The sequence below is a fragment of the Agrilus planipennis genome, unplaced genomic scaffold (assembly GCF_000699045.2).
Source record: "Agrilus planipennis isolate EAB-ADULT unplaced genomic scaffold, Apla_2.0 scaffold223, whole genome shotgun sequence".
Classification (NCBI taxonomy): Eukaryota; Metazoa; Arthropoda; class Insecta; order Coleoptera; family Buprestidae; genus Agrilus; species Agrilus planipennis.
Genome location: NW_020438932.1, coordinates 548,940 through 566,663, shown reverse-complemented (window position 1 = coordinate 566,663; position 17,724 = coordinate 548,940). Strand labels below are relative to the sequence as shown.

Sequence of the window (17,724 nt, the reverse complement as noted above, 5' to 3'; positions counted from 1 at the left end):
AATCACAACAAACGTCCATTCTAGCTGCATAACAAGTGTGTTTCACATGTAAAGTCGGAATGCAATTTAGGAGAACATGCTATGCATATCCTGCCACCCACTGCTATTTGTCCAATAGTTTTAGATAGGCAAAAATCAATTCAAAAACGAGGATCTCGATATGGATCAGAAAGCTATGTAAGTATTGTCACAAGTACAAGTAAGTAGAGGTTCCTGATGCATGCTTCACCCGATGATTTTACTCAAAAAAATACCTACTTTTAGTCATGTGAAGATTGCCACCATGAACTTTTGCGCCGGTTTTAAATTTTCTGTCTTGTGCCTTTCACGACCGTGTACATTTAAAGAGGAACTTTAAAAGCGATGCACGGTGCAACGGTCGAGACTTTCGACTCCGACGATTTCAAAGTCAAACCGACAAGCCAGGCGTAGTCGGCCGACGGCCGAAGAGTCGCTCGAACGATTGACCGATTCACCGCGCATCGTTTGATAGTTCGCGCGGTGCAATGGTTGGACGTTGCGCGGTGCAACGGTCGGAACGTTCAGTCCGACGATTTCGTAATCGAACCGACCCGCCAGGCTTGGTCTTTCGACATACGATGAGTCGCCCACACACCAAAATTTCATGAAAATACATAGGTTTTTATGACAACCGTTTCAGTAACACACTCTTTTGTAAAAGTTATAGCGATCCAAAATTTCTATAAAACATTCTCACTAAGCAAATTATAATGTGCCCATCCCTCGTTGTGCAGAGTTCAAAAAAGACCCCAGCCAACATGCTTAACCCATTTAATCCTTCAGTGTCGAACACTGTTCCATCCTTTGTGGTTCGTTTCACAGTTTTTGTGTAGTATTATGTACCATCGTCATGTGAGTAAGGACTTTAACCGAATTTAACGATGTATCCATGTCAAAAAGTCAATCAAGTCTTTGCAAAGTAATTTTTATTTTTATGCTCCTTAAGGGTGATAAGCAGAATATATGTAAGCTTCCCCTTATACATTAATTATTAACGTATTTTTATTAAAGGTTTCGAAAAATGATACGAAACAGCCACCCATGTCGTTTCAAATAACCCCACCCCCAAACACAATACCTGTCTTAGTTTTTATTAATCCTAAATCTGGAGGACGGCAAGGAATACGGATTCTAAGAAAATTTCAGTACATCTTGAATCCCAGACAAGTTCACAACTTGGCAACTGGGGGTCCCATGCAAGGTTTAACTATGTTCAAAGACGTTCCAAACTTTAACGTAATTTGCTGCGGCGGTGACGGAACAGTGGGGTGGATTTTAGAAAGTATGGGTAAGTTAATGTGACAATTCTTTTATTATTGCATTTTATACACACGTTTATCGATCATTTGCCAAGTCAAAAATTGGTAGAAATCAGAAAGAATTTTGTTGAAATGGAGATACCACCGGGCAAAAGTGGGTTTAAAACTTTTAAAGACCAAATACAAAAATAAGTACCTACCTACGTATCTCGTTGCTTACGACTGAAGTAAATACTTGTTACATCAAATTAATTGAGTGAATTAGAAGAACAAAAGAGGGAGAACAAGAATCTATGACTCTCGAGGCCTAGCGCTTCTCAGACTCTCAATAAAAACTTATTACAGAGTCTACTAATGTTCGGGGCATGGATGTGGGAAAGTTTCATTATACGTAACGGTATCTTAAGACGATATTATTTTATAGATAAAGTTGAACTGGAATGTCAACCAGGAGTAGCTGTGATTCCTTTAGGTACAGGAAACGATTTGGCTCGTTGCCTTCGGTGGGGCGGTGGATATGAGGGTGAATCGGCTCAGAAAATTTTACACAAAGTGAAGAATGCGACCACGGTAATGATGGACCGCTGGAATATTGATGTGAAGGAAACGAATCCACCTGAGCAAAATCGCAACCCTCTCAATTATAAAATTCCGTACAATATTATCAACAACTACTTCTCAGTTGGAGTGGTAATTACAAATAATACAGTGCAACAATTCTGAAGGAAACAGAATTTTAATTGATTGGGAATATTTTAGGACGCTGCTATTTGTGTTAAGTTTCACCTGGAGAGAGAAAAAAATCCAGAGAAGTTCAACAGCAGAATGAAAAACAAATTGTGGTATTTTGAATACGCAACATCGGAACAATTCGCGGCTTCCTGTAAGAATTTACACGAGCACGTAGAAATTATTGTAAGTCGATTAAAGTTTACGTACACTGCGGATATAAAAAACGTATGGCATTTACAGTGCGATGGTGTATCGCTGGATTTGGCAAACGGCCCCGCACTTCAGGGAATTGCTCTACTCAATATACCCTACACTCACGGAGGGTCGAATTTATGGGGAGAACACATAGCAAATCTCAAAAAGAAAAAGAAGAAAAAACGGATTAGCACACAAAAAGAGTTGAGCACAAGCAGTTTCAATTCCATCGATCTCAAATTAGCAGTGCAGGGTAAGTCAAACGATAGAGATAATCCTAAAACTGTAAAAGAAAGGTCATTTTATAGTTTTATTAGTAATCGGCTGATCTAATGCTTTAGATCTTCAACATATCATTTCATAATTTTTTTGCCTTGATTCTAGTCAAAATACTTTTGCATGCTTCAAATTACTTTTAATTTTATCAATAATTGAACAATTGCTGCTTATAAATTCTCATGCGTTGGATTTTCTCTAAATCAAAAGTGATTACGTCCTTACACCTTCTCTAGTATACATCGAGGAATAATTCCGACAAACTTTCAAATTTTCTAGCTATAGTAATTTTCGAATACTAGCTGATCGTTTCAAATGTAACATAAACAACGTTACTCGCAATTGCAGCATCCCCCTTATAGTACCGAAAATAAAGAGGTAATGTCGGTAGATATACTATGACACTTCTGGACCAAAATCCCATGTACAAATCATTTCAAATTGGTTAGAGATTTGCCCCTCTCCCTTTACCTGATTACACCGTGACAAAATCCAAAATTTAATCATATTTTCATCATCATACAATGTTTTATGCCAAGAATATTTGCCCAACTTTATTACAAACTGACAATTTCAATATAATAATATAATTCAGTACATACTCATGTGTAAAAAAACAAACGTAAATGTAAAGATCATTCATTTCTTTAAAAAGTAGACTTACAATATTTATTTATACATTAAATTAACCTTCATAAAATTTTGGAATAGAATCGCCCTCAAAAATGTGCCTCTCGATACCTTTCTCTGTTATAATGCCAATGCGAATAACTCCTCCTGATGAGCCATCTCTAGCCATTGCAAGAGCAAGCGCTGAAATAAAAAACATTTAGATACTCTCCTATAAACCAAATAAATACAGCATTGGTCAAAAGATCATGTAAAGACTTTTCTAAGATATGTGTTTTCACAAAAAAAGTGAGCTCATCATACTTGGTAGTATCATAATAGTCATTTAAACAAAGAAGAAATACAAACTGAGCCTTGTGAAGTACATTTTACATTTTCTAATAAACTAGGAAAATCCCATTAGTCACCTATTCTTTTCTATATCTTCTAGTTAATAATTTATCTACCCTCTTATTTATAAAGTATTTATATTTTTACTCACAATTTTTAACAAATTCCACTGATTCATTTTGAGTCATTCCTGGTTTATAATTTGCATCAACATAGCCATAAACATAGGTTGAACCAGATCCTCCAATTGATACAGGTTGCCGAACACACATTCCTCCTATTGGAATAGAATACACTTGCCCACCTTTCTTACGATCCCATCCAGCAACAATCAAACCTGCCATTAATGAATCACGGTAATTGTAACACAGTTCCTTACAAACAGCAGCTCCACTTTCAACGAGAGGAGCTTCACCAAGCTCCGTTCTAAGAGAATATAAAGTAATTCTTTTGATTTATGTTATAGTTTTAAATACCTACGCATGAAAATTTAAATTATACACCACCACATCAACAATAGCTTGTGTATCAGCTGATGATCCTGAACGACAACAGTAAATGTGATCTGTTATTTTCGTTAACTTATCAGCATAGCGGTTTGCAATGTATGCTCTGAAATCAAGAAATGCAACTTAATAATTGGTATATTTTTTATCAACAAAATTTTCTACCCAGTGGTTGAACGAGAATCAGCTCCAATAACAACTCCACCATCAAATTCAACTGCCATTATAGAGGTCTTAAAAGAAAAGACACCTTTAGTGTTTAATCAATATACACAAATTTTACATTACATACACCTGTACTATGAGGAGCATCTATCCAGTCATGCGAACACATATTATCGTAGCTAGCAATAGGAGCATTCATAGCTAAACTCATTTTCTTACAATTTTTAAACAGCAAAAACTGTATACCTAAATATTCACTAAAGTGCTTTATCACTCCAAAACAACGATCAATGATTGTTGGTTATGTTTCAGCGCATGATTTCTAAATGTCATCCATAGACATGATGTCATCCATAGATAAGACATCATCCATGTGTATTAATCATACAGTGGAGCAAATAATATAATGAACGAAAGTTATACTGAAATTTTAAATCTAATTGTAAAAAACTTCTCAATGACCTCAACACTAATAAGTATCGGTTTTTCATACATGAATAATTATATAAAAGAAATTATGAGTGCTGTCAGCACAGGGCAAAGAAGTATTACGTAGTTTATACTAGCAATTTCTTATGCTGCAGTGTACGATGTGTTGCATACCTATTTACAAACAATTCCTTTAAATCTAATTTTTCAAACAATTTTTAACACAAAGAAATTGATTAAACAAATAGTTTACAAAAGTAAATTTCGAAAAAAAGGAATGAGCTATTACTAAATATGGTTTCTAATAAATGAATAGCAATATAAATAAGAAAATAAGACTAATTACTGCAAACAAAACAATAACATTTTTATTTAATTTTTTTATGCTGACATTTTAAAAAATACTTATCAATAATGAGAGTATACTTAAAATTTCATTATTTAATTAAGCTACCTTAAGTTTTCGTTATGTTGGTTGTTTTTCCAGATATAGGAGATAGTTTAATCGAAGTTATTGGATTAGAGAATTGTCTGCATATGGGCCAAGTACGAACAGGTTTAAGAGCAAGTGGAAGAAGATTAGCGCAATGCTCATCTGTTACGATTACTACAAAAAAAACTTTTCCAATGCAAATCGATGGAGAACCATGGATGCAACCAGCTGCAGAGGTGTTATATTTTGTAACTGCACTTTATGATATCCTTTTACTGGTTTTTTTTTTCAGATTCATATTAGCCACAAAAACCAAGTCCCTATGTTAATGGCTCCGCCACCAGAAAAAGGGAAAGGTATTTTTAGTTTTTTCAAAAAATAGGTAGGCTATTTGCCTATTAATTCCAGTTCTACCAAAGTTTTAAAGACTACCGTTACTCTAGTCATTTATTATTATTAAAGACAATAATTATTTTTTTTAAAGCACTTATTTTTTGTTTACAATGAATATGTGCAATTTTAAACAGTATTATTTAGAAGTAAGTCAACTAAAGATTAAGAACAGTCCTAATTACACATAATTTACAAAAAAAACAGATGCATGTGCACTTTAGTAACAGCACCTTATTAAACTCTATAATTTACATAGTTTCAATACTAGGGACCATAAAATCTAATGCAGTTGTACATTTGCTGGTTTTAGATGAAATGTGCTAAAATTATTAAAAAACTGGTATTGTAAGAAAATATTCTACTTTTTGTCTTTTTCTGTTTTTGCCAAATGTAAAAATAACGTGGGCCTACAAGAATATCTTTTTTGAGAACAGTATTCGTTCGCCAACCTGCAACGGTTTATAATTTTATGATTTTTTATGTTAAATATATTTTAATTCATGAATTCAATAAATAATTGTGAACATTTAATAAAAAAGGGAATAACACTGATTTTTAAAAGATTAACAGGTAGATTTTAATTTTTTTTTTTCAGTAAAGTGNCAGTGCTTTTTAAACATTATTTTTGAAAACATGTGTACAATTTTATAGTGAGACTAATGTTAGTACATTTGTTTATATATTTATACGTACATTTCTATATATGACATGTCCATTAATAATCTAAATAATTAGATACCTATAATTTTCGCTTATTTTTAAGAAGCATTAAAACTTTTATCAACTAACTATACCGAGGGAGAGAGTAGGTACGTATTAAAACGCAAGTCATTGCTACTCACCTCTTCCATAAAAAACACATCATAAACTTTATTAAATTTTAAAATTAGATAAAGATCATTTACACATAACAAGGATGTTCTGGAAAACGTTTAACTAAACGTTCAGGTATGTAGATTGTCATGTAGCGTGACTGAATTATTTCAGAAAGTCTTAAATTATTGTTGTATTTAAGCTATAATAGTATTCAGGCTGATTATACAGGGATCACACAGAGTGTAACAAAAAAAAACCTTTTGGGTGTTTTATTCTACCAGCTACTAATGCCGGTGGGCAGGCAGTCCCTCCAGGCTACACCTGAGGGTAGGGTGGAAGGTCCTCCTTTAGGAAATATAGGAATGGGTGGGTGGTAGTTAGGGTAACAAAGATGAGACGGACCAAATGAAGACAGGAGGACACGAAATATTATCTGTAGAATATTACTGCCCTAGCATTTGTCTAATTGAAACAAGTAAACCTCAGAAACGTAGACCAGGGAAAACAAACCCGGAATCGAACCGGTGTCTTCTCGAGTGCTAAGCAAAGGTCTAAACCTCTAGGTTGCGCAGTAAGCCAAATGTGAAACTTTGCACATTGATAGTTTAGCATGGTTTTCCTGCCCACTCCTGACTTTTGTTGGGTGTATAGCATTACGCTCTTCACAAAACAGTTAGACATGAATACTTTCCTAATATCAAATGCAATATATTGACAATCTGCCTAAACGTTTGTTAGCTATTCTAAAGAACAACAATGTTTTATAACAATCCCAATTAAAATGAAAACGCGTTAAAAATTTTAAGTATTCTATTGTCAACATTTAATTATACATATGTGACGAAAATCACTAAACCCCAATCGTACTAATTGCACTAACAAAAAGTTTATTAGCAGGGAAACACTTGTAATAATATTATAAAAAAAAAAATACAGACGCGTATATCATGGGAACTGTCCCAGGAACTGCATGATCGTCCTCATGTGAATTAAAGAATTATTTATACGCAACATTATCGGAATATTTGAAACTTAGTTAGTTAAGGGAATCCCAAAAATGAATAATATTTGTTATTGGTGTGTTAACTTATTTTTTTTAAAATTAAAAATATAAAAATTTTTCATGTCCAACTAGTCAACAAATCGCGTTAAAACGCCTTTCCCTGCCTTGTAAATTTTAAAGTGTTCAATATACGATAGACAAGTTAGTAATAATAACACATATCAAGTGGGTTTATATGTAATTTAAAAAGAATGCTAAATAAAGCTGACATTTTGGACAAAAATTGTTTCAGGGTTATCACATAAAACAACAGCTGCATAAAAACTTATAAGAATTTTTCCCTTTTCATTAAGCAAATTAAGCTTGAAGATTTATCTTCATAAGGATTGTAATGAAGATTACAGGAGATCTATGTCTAATAAACTTGTAATGAGGCTTCAACCAAATCAAAATTATTGTATGTTGCAGTTGAAACCTTTTTATTTTTAACATCAACTTGAACCAGAAAATTTTTACACTTATTTGCTTACCCATTACTAATGTAACATCAAGAACAGAAATTTAAAGTGTAAAAAGTTAAATGACTTTGTCAAATTTTACTTTGTGTTTAAATTCTTGAAGCTAATTGCAATAAAAATGTTCATTACGATCCTAATATTATTATAGTAAGAATTAAGGTTTTCTTCACATTTACTTTTTGCAGTAGTTGTTCACTTCTTAGTGATAGTAATGACGTGCCAAAAAAAAAAGGAAACTAATGAATTTAGTAATCTCTTTATAGAGTAAGTAAATTAAATTGAACGTGGCGAAAAAAATTGAATTTAAAAAACATGTACCTTTCTTAATTAAGTACATGTAGTTTATACTAGCAATTTCTTATGCTGCAGTGTACGATGTGTTGCATACCTATTTACAAACAATTCCTTTAAATCTAATTTTTCAAACAATTTTTAACACAAAGAAATTGATTAAACAAATAGTTTACAAAAGTAAATTTCGAAAAAAAGGAATGAGCTATTACTAAATATGGTTTCTAATAAATGAATAGCAATATAAATAAGAAAATAAGACTAATTANATATATATTGCCTATCAAAAAATTGTTACATTCATTGCGTACATGTAGTGCTTGTACTAACTTATCTTACAATGTTTTTACTATGTTGTAACTGTATATAAGTACCTTTTTTGTTGTGTATCAAAATTGTTAATAAAAATATGAAAAATAAATTAATTTATGTCGTCGAAACTTTTTGTTAAATAATTTTTATTTAAAAACTGAAATTGCTACAAAGCTTTAACTATGTATTATAAAATCAAAGACTATGTATTAGTGTAGGATGATTATTTATTATATACATTCTAGAATTTAAATAACTAAGCATTTTGCCTTGACTTGTTGCATTAGTGTTTAAAGAACGTAAATAGTGTTATTCATTGTAAGTATGAGGTCCCACTGTTTATTAAATAATAATGGCGTTTTCATATTTCTATTAAACCTATATAGTTGATCATAAAATAGATCCTTACTAAGAAAAATAAACGAAAAGCTTGAAGAATTACTATTTGAATATCAAACGAAAATGGAAGGTTGATAGTGGAATTTATTAAATTAACTCATGATAATTATCAAGTTTACACACAACTTTATAAGTTGAGTGCAGGCTTTCGAGGGCGTTGTTTATTATGGAAACTTATTTATCTGTAAAATATCTTACCGATTCCCCGCTATTTTAATTAACGGGTAAGAAAAATAGAAACAATATCTCATAAAAAAATATATATTTGTTTCGTATAAAGATGTTTAAAATGTACAGTGTTTCCCGTTGATTATCAATACAGCGTAAACATTTTGTACCTTTCTTATGTGTAATTAAAAATGAGTTGCACAATAATAAAATCATATTTTCTATCAATAAGTAAATTATTTGTAATGTATATCTTATATCCCTATATGTATACATAAAATGCATTGTAAAAGCACTAAGTTGTCCTTAATGAATTATTTCTTTGCAAAACTGTACATTATCTTGTAATATTTATAAAATATCTCGTTTAAATTTTTAAACCTAGATAACTAAACATGTAAAAAGCCATTAATCTGTCAGTATGACTGTTCGAAGTGCATCTTCAGGTTTAATTTCTAACACAGCCACAACGCCATCATTAAATTCATAAGAAACTCCTCCATCTACCACTAGGCATGCGTCTATACATTTAGACCTGACTTGAATTTTATTAACAAAACCCCTAGGTTTAAGACCTTTTGGTTGAGGCCAAACTCCAACCGAAATTAATTCTCTTACAGTGTATCCCATTCGAGGATCATCTGAAATATAAATTATAAATTGATTTTAAGAAAAAAAAACGCTACACCCTACAACCATCGAATATTGGCATTTAACGATGCTCAACACGTCAATTAAAAATTCCGATTAAATTAATATCCCGGATATCGCAAGTAGGAGCGTACTTAACTTTTTTAACTAAACTATTACATATTATTGTTATTATTGTCATTTAGCTTTTTACCTTATTAGTACATAAATGTGCACTTACCTGGATTGAACAGTAGATTCTGATTGTAAATATCGGCCAAAACAGTAGCTAAACTATCTTTATCTTCTGTAGCTTCAATGTCCATTAGCCTTAGCAACTCGGCAACTGTTTGCACTGGTATTCGGTTGATACTCATATGCCATGATGTTGAGCCAGTACCAGTACAAACACAAAGACCCGAGCTCTTCAGATTAGTTGATTCTTCACTGTCATTTAAATACATTTCTAAATGTGATACTTTGGCCGCTAAAGATTCTCCAATAAAAACCTAAATTTCATTAAAACAATTTAGTAATCAATTTTCTACAAATATAGACAGTTAGTACTTCATTTAATGCTAGAAAAGGTAGAATTGTCCCCATATCTTCAGCATATTTGTAGGTGGGTTCACATGAATAAGCATCTTCTGGAGTTTCAACAATGTGTAAATATTTTGGCACTAATTTCTTGCTTTGGCAAAATAAGGAAGTTCTTATCCTACTTCTAAGTAACCACTGAAAATTTCCCTAAAATAAATAAATTATAACTAATTATTCTGCTGTTTCAAAATCATATCTTTCACATGTTTAAACCACAGATACTGTTTAACTTCTTAAATGTGAAAATCACTTACTCACATTTTTAAGTTCATCAATAGCTTTTGTTATATCAGATGAATATTTTTTCGGAAGACACAAATGCCCCTCAGATCTTCTTGGATCAGAATTAAATCCAATCACAGGCTTTAAATTATTTTTTACTCTACTGGCAGCAAGTAAAAAAGTACCATCACCACCAGCAGGCACAACTACATCGGCCCACTCAGTCTGCTCCTCTTTTAAACTAAATCTAAAAGTTACAAAATTTAACAGCTTTTCTGCTTTAATCTAATATTAGTACCTGTTAACCACTTTTACAACAGCATTAAAACTTTTAAAACTTTCAACAACTTTATTCTCAAATGTTTTATGCAAATCATGATTATAGAGAAGACTATTATAATCGGTACCTCTACTGACTAGTTCTTTTTTTAATTCATCTTCACTTATATATTTAAATTTCGATCTTTCATATTCCAATCGAGACAATTTGGACACAACTAACACATTTTCCATTTTAAGAGGAAGTTTGCAGTCTCCATATCTTCGTGAATTTTTATCAAGGCCATTATTGGTACCTAATAGTTTACAAAAAGCAAAAACTAACTTCTGATATTTATTTTAAACATTAAAATATGTTACATAAAATTCTAAATACCTACTTCATATGTGTATATCAACAGAGTATTCAAACATTATCTAACATAAGAATCATCTAGAGCAATCAAATTAATAAGAGTTATATTGTGAAACTATATAACAACAAATATATCTACTTCTATTATGGTAATTTTGTATAACGGCAAATAGTTCATTTTTTCTTACCTGAAATAATTTTTTTTAAAATCTGCACTTTATATTTAAACATTGGAAAAGAAAATGAATAAGATCAACTTCATTTAAACTCTAGAAAGTAACGTTGCAGATTATGTTTAGAAATAAATATCGAACAGTTTTATGCACAACATATCATTTTTTTTTATCATTAAACGTTTACGTCTACTACTCCTTTAAATTTTTTATAATTTATTTTTTCCACACAAGTTTTACAATGATGAGTAGAAACATAACCTTGACACTTTATGATTGTAAAACACCAGCAAAATCTAATACAACAGTAATACACCAATAACAATCTCAAACTCTGTGTTATAAGTTGTCATTTCGTTTTGTGATATCGTAATATGACTTTATTGTTCTTAGTTAATGATATTTTATTCTAAAATTGCTGTAGATTACAGATTGACAGATTCATTGAATTGCAGGTTATATCCTTTATCTATGATATGAACATAATAAACAACATGGAATCAACAAAAAACCGCAGATTTTAATACAGACTAGAACTTCCCTCCTATCCAGTAACTGTGAGCTCAAAACTGTTAGCACCATTGCTTCGAGTGGTCGAAATTCACTTTTGTGAACAATACTATGACTTTGTGTCGGCCATCATTCTTTTCTAATTGTTGCTGTTGTCGGCCATCATTCTTTTTCAATTGTTGTCGCATTGTTACTGATGTCGGCCATCATTCTTTTCTAATTGTTGCTGTTGTCGGCCATCATTCTTTTTCAATTGTTGTCGCATTGTTACTGATGTCGGCCATCATTCTTTTCTAATTGTTGCTGTTGTCGGCCATCATTCTTTTTCAATTGTTGTCGCATTGTTACTAATGTCGGCCATCATGCTTTTTTAATAGATGTATAGTAATCAATGATTAAAATTTAAAGGAATTATTTGTATATAGGTACGCAACACATCATACACTTTCAGCATAAGAAATTGCTTATACTAACTTTCATTTATGTAATACTACTTTGCTGACAGCACACATATTTTTTTTATACACAATTATGATCAGATTAATGGGACTGATACCATGGGAACTGCTCTTATGATAGTGTCGGGCACTAAAACTGTGCATTCCTTTATTTTCTTTAAACTAGGATGAACGATTTAAATGAAAGATTTAATTAATAGGAATTCAAATAAAACGCATTAATTACAAGTGAACTACTTTATTAATTAAACTTATTAGTTCCTTTCATGCAATTTCACATATTGTATTATCATTTGTACAGATTTCTCAACTTTAACAACTCGTCGTTTTAAACATGAACGTTTCATAATCATTTTCTATAATAAACTATTTTATTTTTCAACGAAGTTTGTGTCTACCATCAGTACAATGCATTAATGTATAATGTAATATATTCGTGCTTGGGTATTTATAATAAAAAGATAAAAAAACATTAACATCAGCAATAAAAATGCATTCACCTAATATGTATGTATACTTAAATATTTGGTGGCGCCAAAAATAAATATATACGTACAAATCTGATTCTGTGTAGGTACTAACAACAAATCGTAGATTAATCATATACTTAGAATTATTTCTAGTATATGAGATTAACGTGAAATATTTTACATTAGGTAGATATTTAGACATCTGGTTATACCTTTTGTTCTTGCGCAAAAATATTGTGGATGTTTTGAACATTTGTTGTCTATAATTTTTTAACTAATAAAGATTAAGATTGAGCTAGGTATTATAAAAAATATGTGATCAATGGTATAAAAATCGGAACAGTTATAAATATTTTGGACGAACGATTACACATGTCTTCTTCGCAAAAACACATATGCCCTGTTCCGCTGCTCTCCATCATGCAAACATGATCCACCATGAAGAGATTTATTTGCAAATGAGATGTACAAGTCCTACGAACTACTTCGTACGCTAGAAAGAAAACAATAAAAATTACTTTGTTGTACCAGCTCATGCTAGTGCGGGGGTAGTCCCACCGAACTACGTTGCGATGGAAGGTAGGATAGGCAGGCCTTTTAGAATCGTGGAAATGGGTGGATGGGTGTTTTTTACAGAAAAATAAATGAAACGGAAGTGAAGCATAAACCATACAAAAAATTGTATCGCGTCAGATAAACCCACAATCAACTGGTGTCTTTCTCGATGCTAAGCTATGATCTAGACCGCTAGACTACGTTCTTGGTAATAGTATGTCTGGTCCTTTTGGGTGTTTAATTTTCCCACCATCTAATCTGGTGGTCGGGCAGTCTCTCCGAACTAGGCGATCGGAGGGTAAGGCGAAAGGCCCTCTTCAGCTACCTTTCAGGAACCGTGAGAATGGCGGTTAGGGTGAGAGAGATGAAACAGACGAAATGAAAACAGAAGAGATTGAAAGATTATACATGAAATATTTTTCTGTCCCGGCATTTGCCTGAGAGATCTAAGGAAACCCCAGAGAAACTTGGGCCAGGACAGACTCCAGAATGCTAAGCAATGGTCTAAACGTTTATACTAACACAGCCCTACAATACAGTCTTACATTTATCTCCCAAAATTCACCATCCATTTTTAATTAACCCTCATTATTGGACAGAAATGAACATCTGCATCGATAATACTTTTCGTATTTCTAAAGTTAATTGAAGATCTACATACGGTCAAATACTTACGAGATTTAGCGTGTCTAACCATTTTAACGCAACATCCGTTACAAGTCATCAACGGTGGTTGATCCATAGGAAGGGCAGTGTAGTTAAAAGGATCCTTACATCTCGAATCCGTCCAACTGTCACACTCATAGCAATAAATCTGTCTAGCTGAAAACAGCAAATAATTAAACAATTATGGTACAAACATTATTCGTAGGCAGATTAGAAACCTCTATAAACATTACTTTACAACTTTAAATTAATATATTATACATCCAAGGAAGAAAGTAAGACATTCTCTTCCGCGTGTGAATTATCACCCGAGCCTATTGTAAGTGCGGCAAACTCCCCAAACCCCTACCGAAAGTAGTATATTTTTCACTAATTTCAGGGAGGAAAGCGCAACATTCCCTCTTATAGCATTTATTCGGCAAGTATTTTAACATCCGCCTTGCGGAAGATGGCAAAATCCTCGCGATAAACTTTTGGTTTTCTTTGTACTTGATACTTAATTGGGTCCTGGACTAATTACCATTAAAAAATACCTACTTTATTGGGTTAGTTGTCGACGACAAATATTTTTAAATTCAATGCTTAGCATTACTTTTAAATCTCCTCATTGTTCAATCTTAACATTAATGTTAAGACTCTTAAAGTTCGTGAAAAAAAAACAAGAAATTCCGAAAAAGTGATAAAATGTATAACGTTTTCAAATAAATTGTGCAATGAGATCCTGGTAATTTTTTAGAGAAGATAATGGCTATTTACGCGATTTTTGAAAATAGTTTGTTAATAACAGATCAAAATAAGTGTTTCACCTGTTTGCGAGGTTTTCTATAATAAAAATAACACTGGACATAATAGACATCTTATTAAATTTTAATCCCTTTTTGTTTACTTTCTTGGCTTCCTTTGAAGATGCATTTGTTACAATGCATTGAAATTAGATACTGTAAAGGTACTAGGCTTATTCTAAGAAAATAGTGATATCTTCTAAAACTTTTGAAGTATAATTTTAGTGTTTCAAATATGTATAAAGCTTTCTACAAAAGGAAGTAAATTATATTTATAATTTTAATGCTACTACTATTTGAAATATTAATAATTGATATCAGGATCATACTATATAAATATAGTAATCCCATCCCTTATGTTTAATAAAGGATTAGAAAACAAAAAATGCACTTACTTTGACATTCTGCTTTTGTTAAATTTATTATTGCAAGCAGGATTAGAGCTAGAAAAAAGAGATGGACATTAGTATTTTTAATGAATACCTATAAAAAAAGCTGACAAGTTACCAATAATATAAAATAGATTTAAAACATTCATGATAGGTAGTGCACTATCGTTAGTGTACTTTACGCACTGTGAATCATTGTGTCTACAGCTACTCTTAAATGATTATTTGTATTTTGGATTTACGCCAGTCTCATGCATTTCATTTTTAATACTAACCAGTAAAATAAAATTACATTAGCATGCCAAATGTATCTGCACCATAAGAAATTTCTATATTTATGATATTTATGTTACTTTCCTGACCAATCTTTCATGTCAAGCATCAGTTGTGGTAACTTTTGGAACTCCTACAAACTTTTAATGTGAATTTTTGAAAACACGAATACCGTCAAGTAACTATATGTTGCGACAAATGTAAATAGATCGTTCCGTAAAAATTCATCCCATTATTTTCCTACTCGATTTTTAAGGAGGTTCGGAAGTTTAACTAATTATACGAGAAACTTCTGCTAAATTTAATTTAGTGCGAAGTTGTTAAAAATTAGCGTTAAAAAAAGACATAAAAAATAATAGCGCATTTAAGTACTTTATCTTCTCTTAGCTTCAAATTTAACTTGAAAAACTTTTTTAACTGCAGTTTCCTACCTTTCTGTACCACCGCTCCCATTTAAACTTGAACGTTCTTATTTTACAAAAAAATTATTGTGCGTATCACAGTTTTCGTAACTATACAATAATTTAGCAACTGATACAACAGAGCAAATATTGTAGTGTTATAAGTTATACGTAGGATAGCATTTTGAAATACGTATTAGAAAAAACAATTTGATAGTAGATTATGTTAGAACACAATGTTTCAGAAATTAAAAATGAATCTGTTAACTTACGAATGCAACATCTGCTTTGTGAGGTATGAAGGAAGAGTATTAGAACTGAAAATACAACGTTTAAAATAGATTAACAACAATAGAAATGTTAATGAAACTGATGATGATATTCTTTTACATAAGATGAGTAGGTTGTTTCGTTTATTAATAAATATGTTACTACTAGGTAACCTACTTATACATTTTCTCCGCATTTATGTCTAATTTTACCAAGATGTTTTTTAGTTACATACTTATGCTTTCGCTAAGATAATAGTAAAAGTTTATTTCAGGATTTAAATTCAACGGAATGATACATATATTCATTCGCAAAATTATACCTAGATACTTTTTGATAAAACGTTTAAAATTGAACGAAAATTAGGTACCAATAAAAAAAGTTGCAAATAAAAATATTGTTGAGCGTTACTTACCTAGTGCAGGAGCAACACTTTTCTTCATTATTTTCGGAAATTATTGTCGAATTGCTTCAGTCGCTGATATGTAACGTTTTCATTAAACCCTTCAAATTCATTGTAAGCGTAATTGTATAGAATATTCAGAACAAGTTCCATTTTCTACATTAAAAAATCTCTGTAGACATTTCGATCATTTAATGACCGTTTTCGTAAAATCATTTCGTATCAACACACTGTTATAGGTACTTAATATTTGTTACCGCGATGCTCGCGATATGCAGCCCAAGTAGGTTTGCTATTGATTTATCTCGCGCTTCTAAAAAACTACGCGAATGCGTCAAATACGGAATCATGAAAAATCAGAAGTGTACTAATAAATTAAATTCAAACAAGAACATCGAAGAAAACGATGTACTACTTACAATTGTAGCTAAACTAAAATCCCCTAACACAAATAAATAAAGAAATGCGAAAATTATTTATTTTCTCACCCTGCATAAAACGTCACAAGCCAAAATTGCTCATAAAGACATTTAAAAAACCTTTGCAGTTTAGTCTGTAATCCTACCTTAAGGGCTTTCTAAAAGTTTTTATATGGAGTTTTGGATTGTACCACAAAACTTCTTTTGATTTTCTTTATCTTTCACTTTGACATAAAATGTGCTTTTATCCTTTCTTTCCATTTAATAGACAGGATAGGTTGTTAGGACATCTTCTCAGACATAAAAAACTAATTTTAGAAACATATTAGAAGGAGAAACGAGAGTTAAGATGGGCAAAATTAAACCCAGATTACATTACCGTTCACAAATTGTTGGGGATATGGGATGTTCTAGTTTTAGGGAAGTGCGAAAGTTAGCTCAGGATAGGAAAGAGTGGAGGTGTGTGTCCAGCCACAGTCTTAGGAATGGCAACGCTATGACGATAACAATAATGATCCATTCATTCTTTAATCATTACAAGCAAAGTTTTAATTTAAAAGATACTAATAATTATAAAATAACTACTTTCTACGTAAGCTCCTAAGCTTAATTGAATGCGGAACTTTTAAAACGCGAGTCCTATACTCATTCGATTTTGATTGTGATTTTATAATCATGCTGCAATAGATTTAATTGTTTGTATAATCATTTTAAGACACTCAATCCTTAGACTTTTAGAGTATCAAATTAAAAACTTATACGAAACGAAAATATGATCTACGATCAATAGATCGAACTCAAAAATTTGAGTTACCATTTAATTAGCAATCATGAAGCTTTTATATAGGCAACCCAAAAGACACAGCTGAAATAGAATAAGCTAACGTGAGAGTACACAAATCTGTGCAGTTTTCTGTTAGCTAGCTCGATGATGAAATCAGTTGTGAACTTGAAGAGAAGATGTCAGTACGGGTTCTATGTGGAAATAAAATT

The 17,724-nt window shown here is 31.7% G+C and overlaps 4 protein-coding genes across 16 annotated transcripts in view; 1 reads left to right on the top strand and 3 right to left on the bottom strand.

The window, feature by feature from the left end:
* LOC108742288 (diacylglycerol kinase 1) overlaps positions 1 to 5,903 on the top strand; it is a 39,727-nt gene extending 33,824 nt beyond the window's left edge. For all 8 annotated transcript variants that reach the window (XM_018477450.2, XM_018477449.2, XM_018477454.2 and 5 more), the window contains 7 exons: positions 25 to 177; positions 1,033 to 1,309; positions 1,705 to 1,970; positions 2,040 to 2,195; positions 2,253 to 2,460; positions 5,031 to 5,212; positions 5,269 to 5,903. In XM_018477450.2, coding sequence (XP_018332952.1) covers positions 25 to 177; positions 1,033 to 1,309; positions 1,705 to 1,970; positions 2,040 to 2,195; positions 2,253 to 2,460; positions 5,031 to 5,212; positions 5,269 to 5,358 — 1,332 coding nt within the window. In that variant the 3' untranslated portion in view covers positions 5,359 to 5,903. The remainder of the gene's footprint in view (positions 1 to 24; positions 178 to 1,032; positions 1,310 to 1,704; positions 1,971 to 2,039; positions 2,196 to 2,252; positions 2,461 to 5,030; positions 5,213 to 5,268) is intronic.
* LOC108742289 (proteasome subunit beta type-6) lies at positions 3,107 to 4,437 on the bottom strand. The gene is made up of 5 exons (XM_018477457.2): positions 4,242 to 4,437; positions 4,115 to 4,182; positions 3,924 to 4,055; positions 3,595 to 3,869; positions 3,107 to 3,296 (listed from the first exon to the last, which is right to left on the bottom strand). The coding sequence occupies exons 1-5, from the start codon at positions 4,323 to 4,325 to the stop codon at positions 3,169 to 3,171; spliced, it is 687 nt and encodes a 228-aa protein (XP_018332959.1). The 5' UTR covers positions 4,326 to 4,437; the 3' UTR covers positions 3,107 to 3,168.
* A 3,050-nt stretch (positions 5,904 to 8,953) lies between the features above and the next one.
* LOC108742264 (NAD kinase 2, mitochondrial) lies at positions 8,954 to 11,756 on the bottom strand. Its single transcript, XM_018477402.2, has 6 exons — positions 11,151 to 11,756; positions 10,627 to 10,903; positions 10,365 to 10,575; positions 10,074 to 10,253; positions 9,748 to 10,015; positions 8,954 to 9,517 (listed from the first exon to the last, which is right to left on the bottom strand). The coding sequence occupies exons 1-6, from the start codon at positions 11,191 to 11,193 to the stop codon at positions 9,285 to 9,287; spliced, it is 1,212 nt and encodes a 403-aa protein (XP_018332904.1). The 5' UTR covers positions 11,194 to 11,756; the 3' UTR covers positions 8,954 to 9,284.
* Positions 11,757 to 12,366: 610 nt separating this feature from the next.
* On the bottom strand, positions 12,367 to 16,723 carry LOC108742279 (protein quiver). 6 transcript variants are annotated; one of them, XM_018477427.2, is made up of 5 exons: positions 16,325 to 16,723; positions 15,912 to 15,956; positions 14,972 to 15,019; positions 13,804 to 13,950; positions 12,367 to 13,066 (listed from the first exon to the last, which is right to left on the bottom strand). In XM_018477427.2, the coding sequence occupies exons 1-5, from the start codon at positions 16,350 to 16,352 to the stop codon at positions 12,876 to 12,878; spliced, it is 459 nt and encodes a 152-aa protein (XP_018332929.1). In that variant the 5' UTR covers positions 16,353 to 16,723; the 3' UTR covers positions 12,367 to 12,875. The 6 variants fall into 6 exon arrangements, with proteins under 6 accessions (XP_018332929.1, XP_018332931.1, XP_018332932.1 ...); XM_018477429.2 differs by lacking the exon at positions 15,912 to 15,956 and having other exon boundaries at positions 16,325 to 16,712; XM_018477430.2 differs by lacking the exon at positions 14,972 to 15,019 and having other exon boundaries at positions 16,325 to 16,709.
* Between the last annotated feature and the right edge of the window lie 1,001 nt (positions 16,724 to 17,724).

Excerpts from the sequence above, each read along its gene's own strand:
- LOC108742289 (XM_018477457.2), bottom strand. The coding sequence starts at position 4,325 with ATGAGTTTAGCTATGAATGCTCCTATTGCTAGCTACGATAATATGTGT. Across the intron at positions 4,183-4,241 it reads ATGCTCCTCATAGTACAGGT|ACCTCTATAATGGCAGTTGA; the intron begins GTATGTAATGTA and ends TTTTCTTTTAAG. Across the intron at positions 4,056-4,114 it reads GATTCTCGTTCAACCACTGG|AGCATACATTGCAAACCGCT; the intron begins GTAGAAAATTTT and ends TCTTGATTTCAG.
- LOC108742264 (XM_018477402.2), bottom strand. The coding sequence starts at position 11,193 with ATGTTTAAATATAAAGTGCAGATTTTAAAAAAAATTATTTCAG. Across the intron at positions 10,904-11,150 it reads TTTAAAAAAAATTATTTCAG|GTACCAATAATGGCCTTGAT; the intron begins GTAAGAAAAAAT and ends GTAAACTATTAG. Across the intron at positions 10,254-10,364 it reads CTATTGATGAACTTAAAAAT|GGAAATTTTCAGTGGTTACT; the intron begins GTGAGTAAGTGA and ends TATTTATTTTAG.
- LOC108742279 (XM_018477427.2), bottom strand. The coding sequence starts at position 16,352 with ATGAAGAAAAGTGTTGCTCCTGCACTAG. Across the intron at positions 15,020-15,911 it reads ACAAAGCAGATGTTGCATTC|CTCTAATCCTGCTTGCAATA; the intron begins GTAAGTTAACAG and ends TCTTTTTTCTAG. Across the intron at positions 13,951-14,971 it reads AACAAAAGCAGAATGTCAAA|CTAGACAGATTTATTGCTAT; the intron begins GTAAGTGCATTT and ends TGCTGTTTTCAG.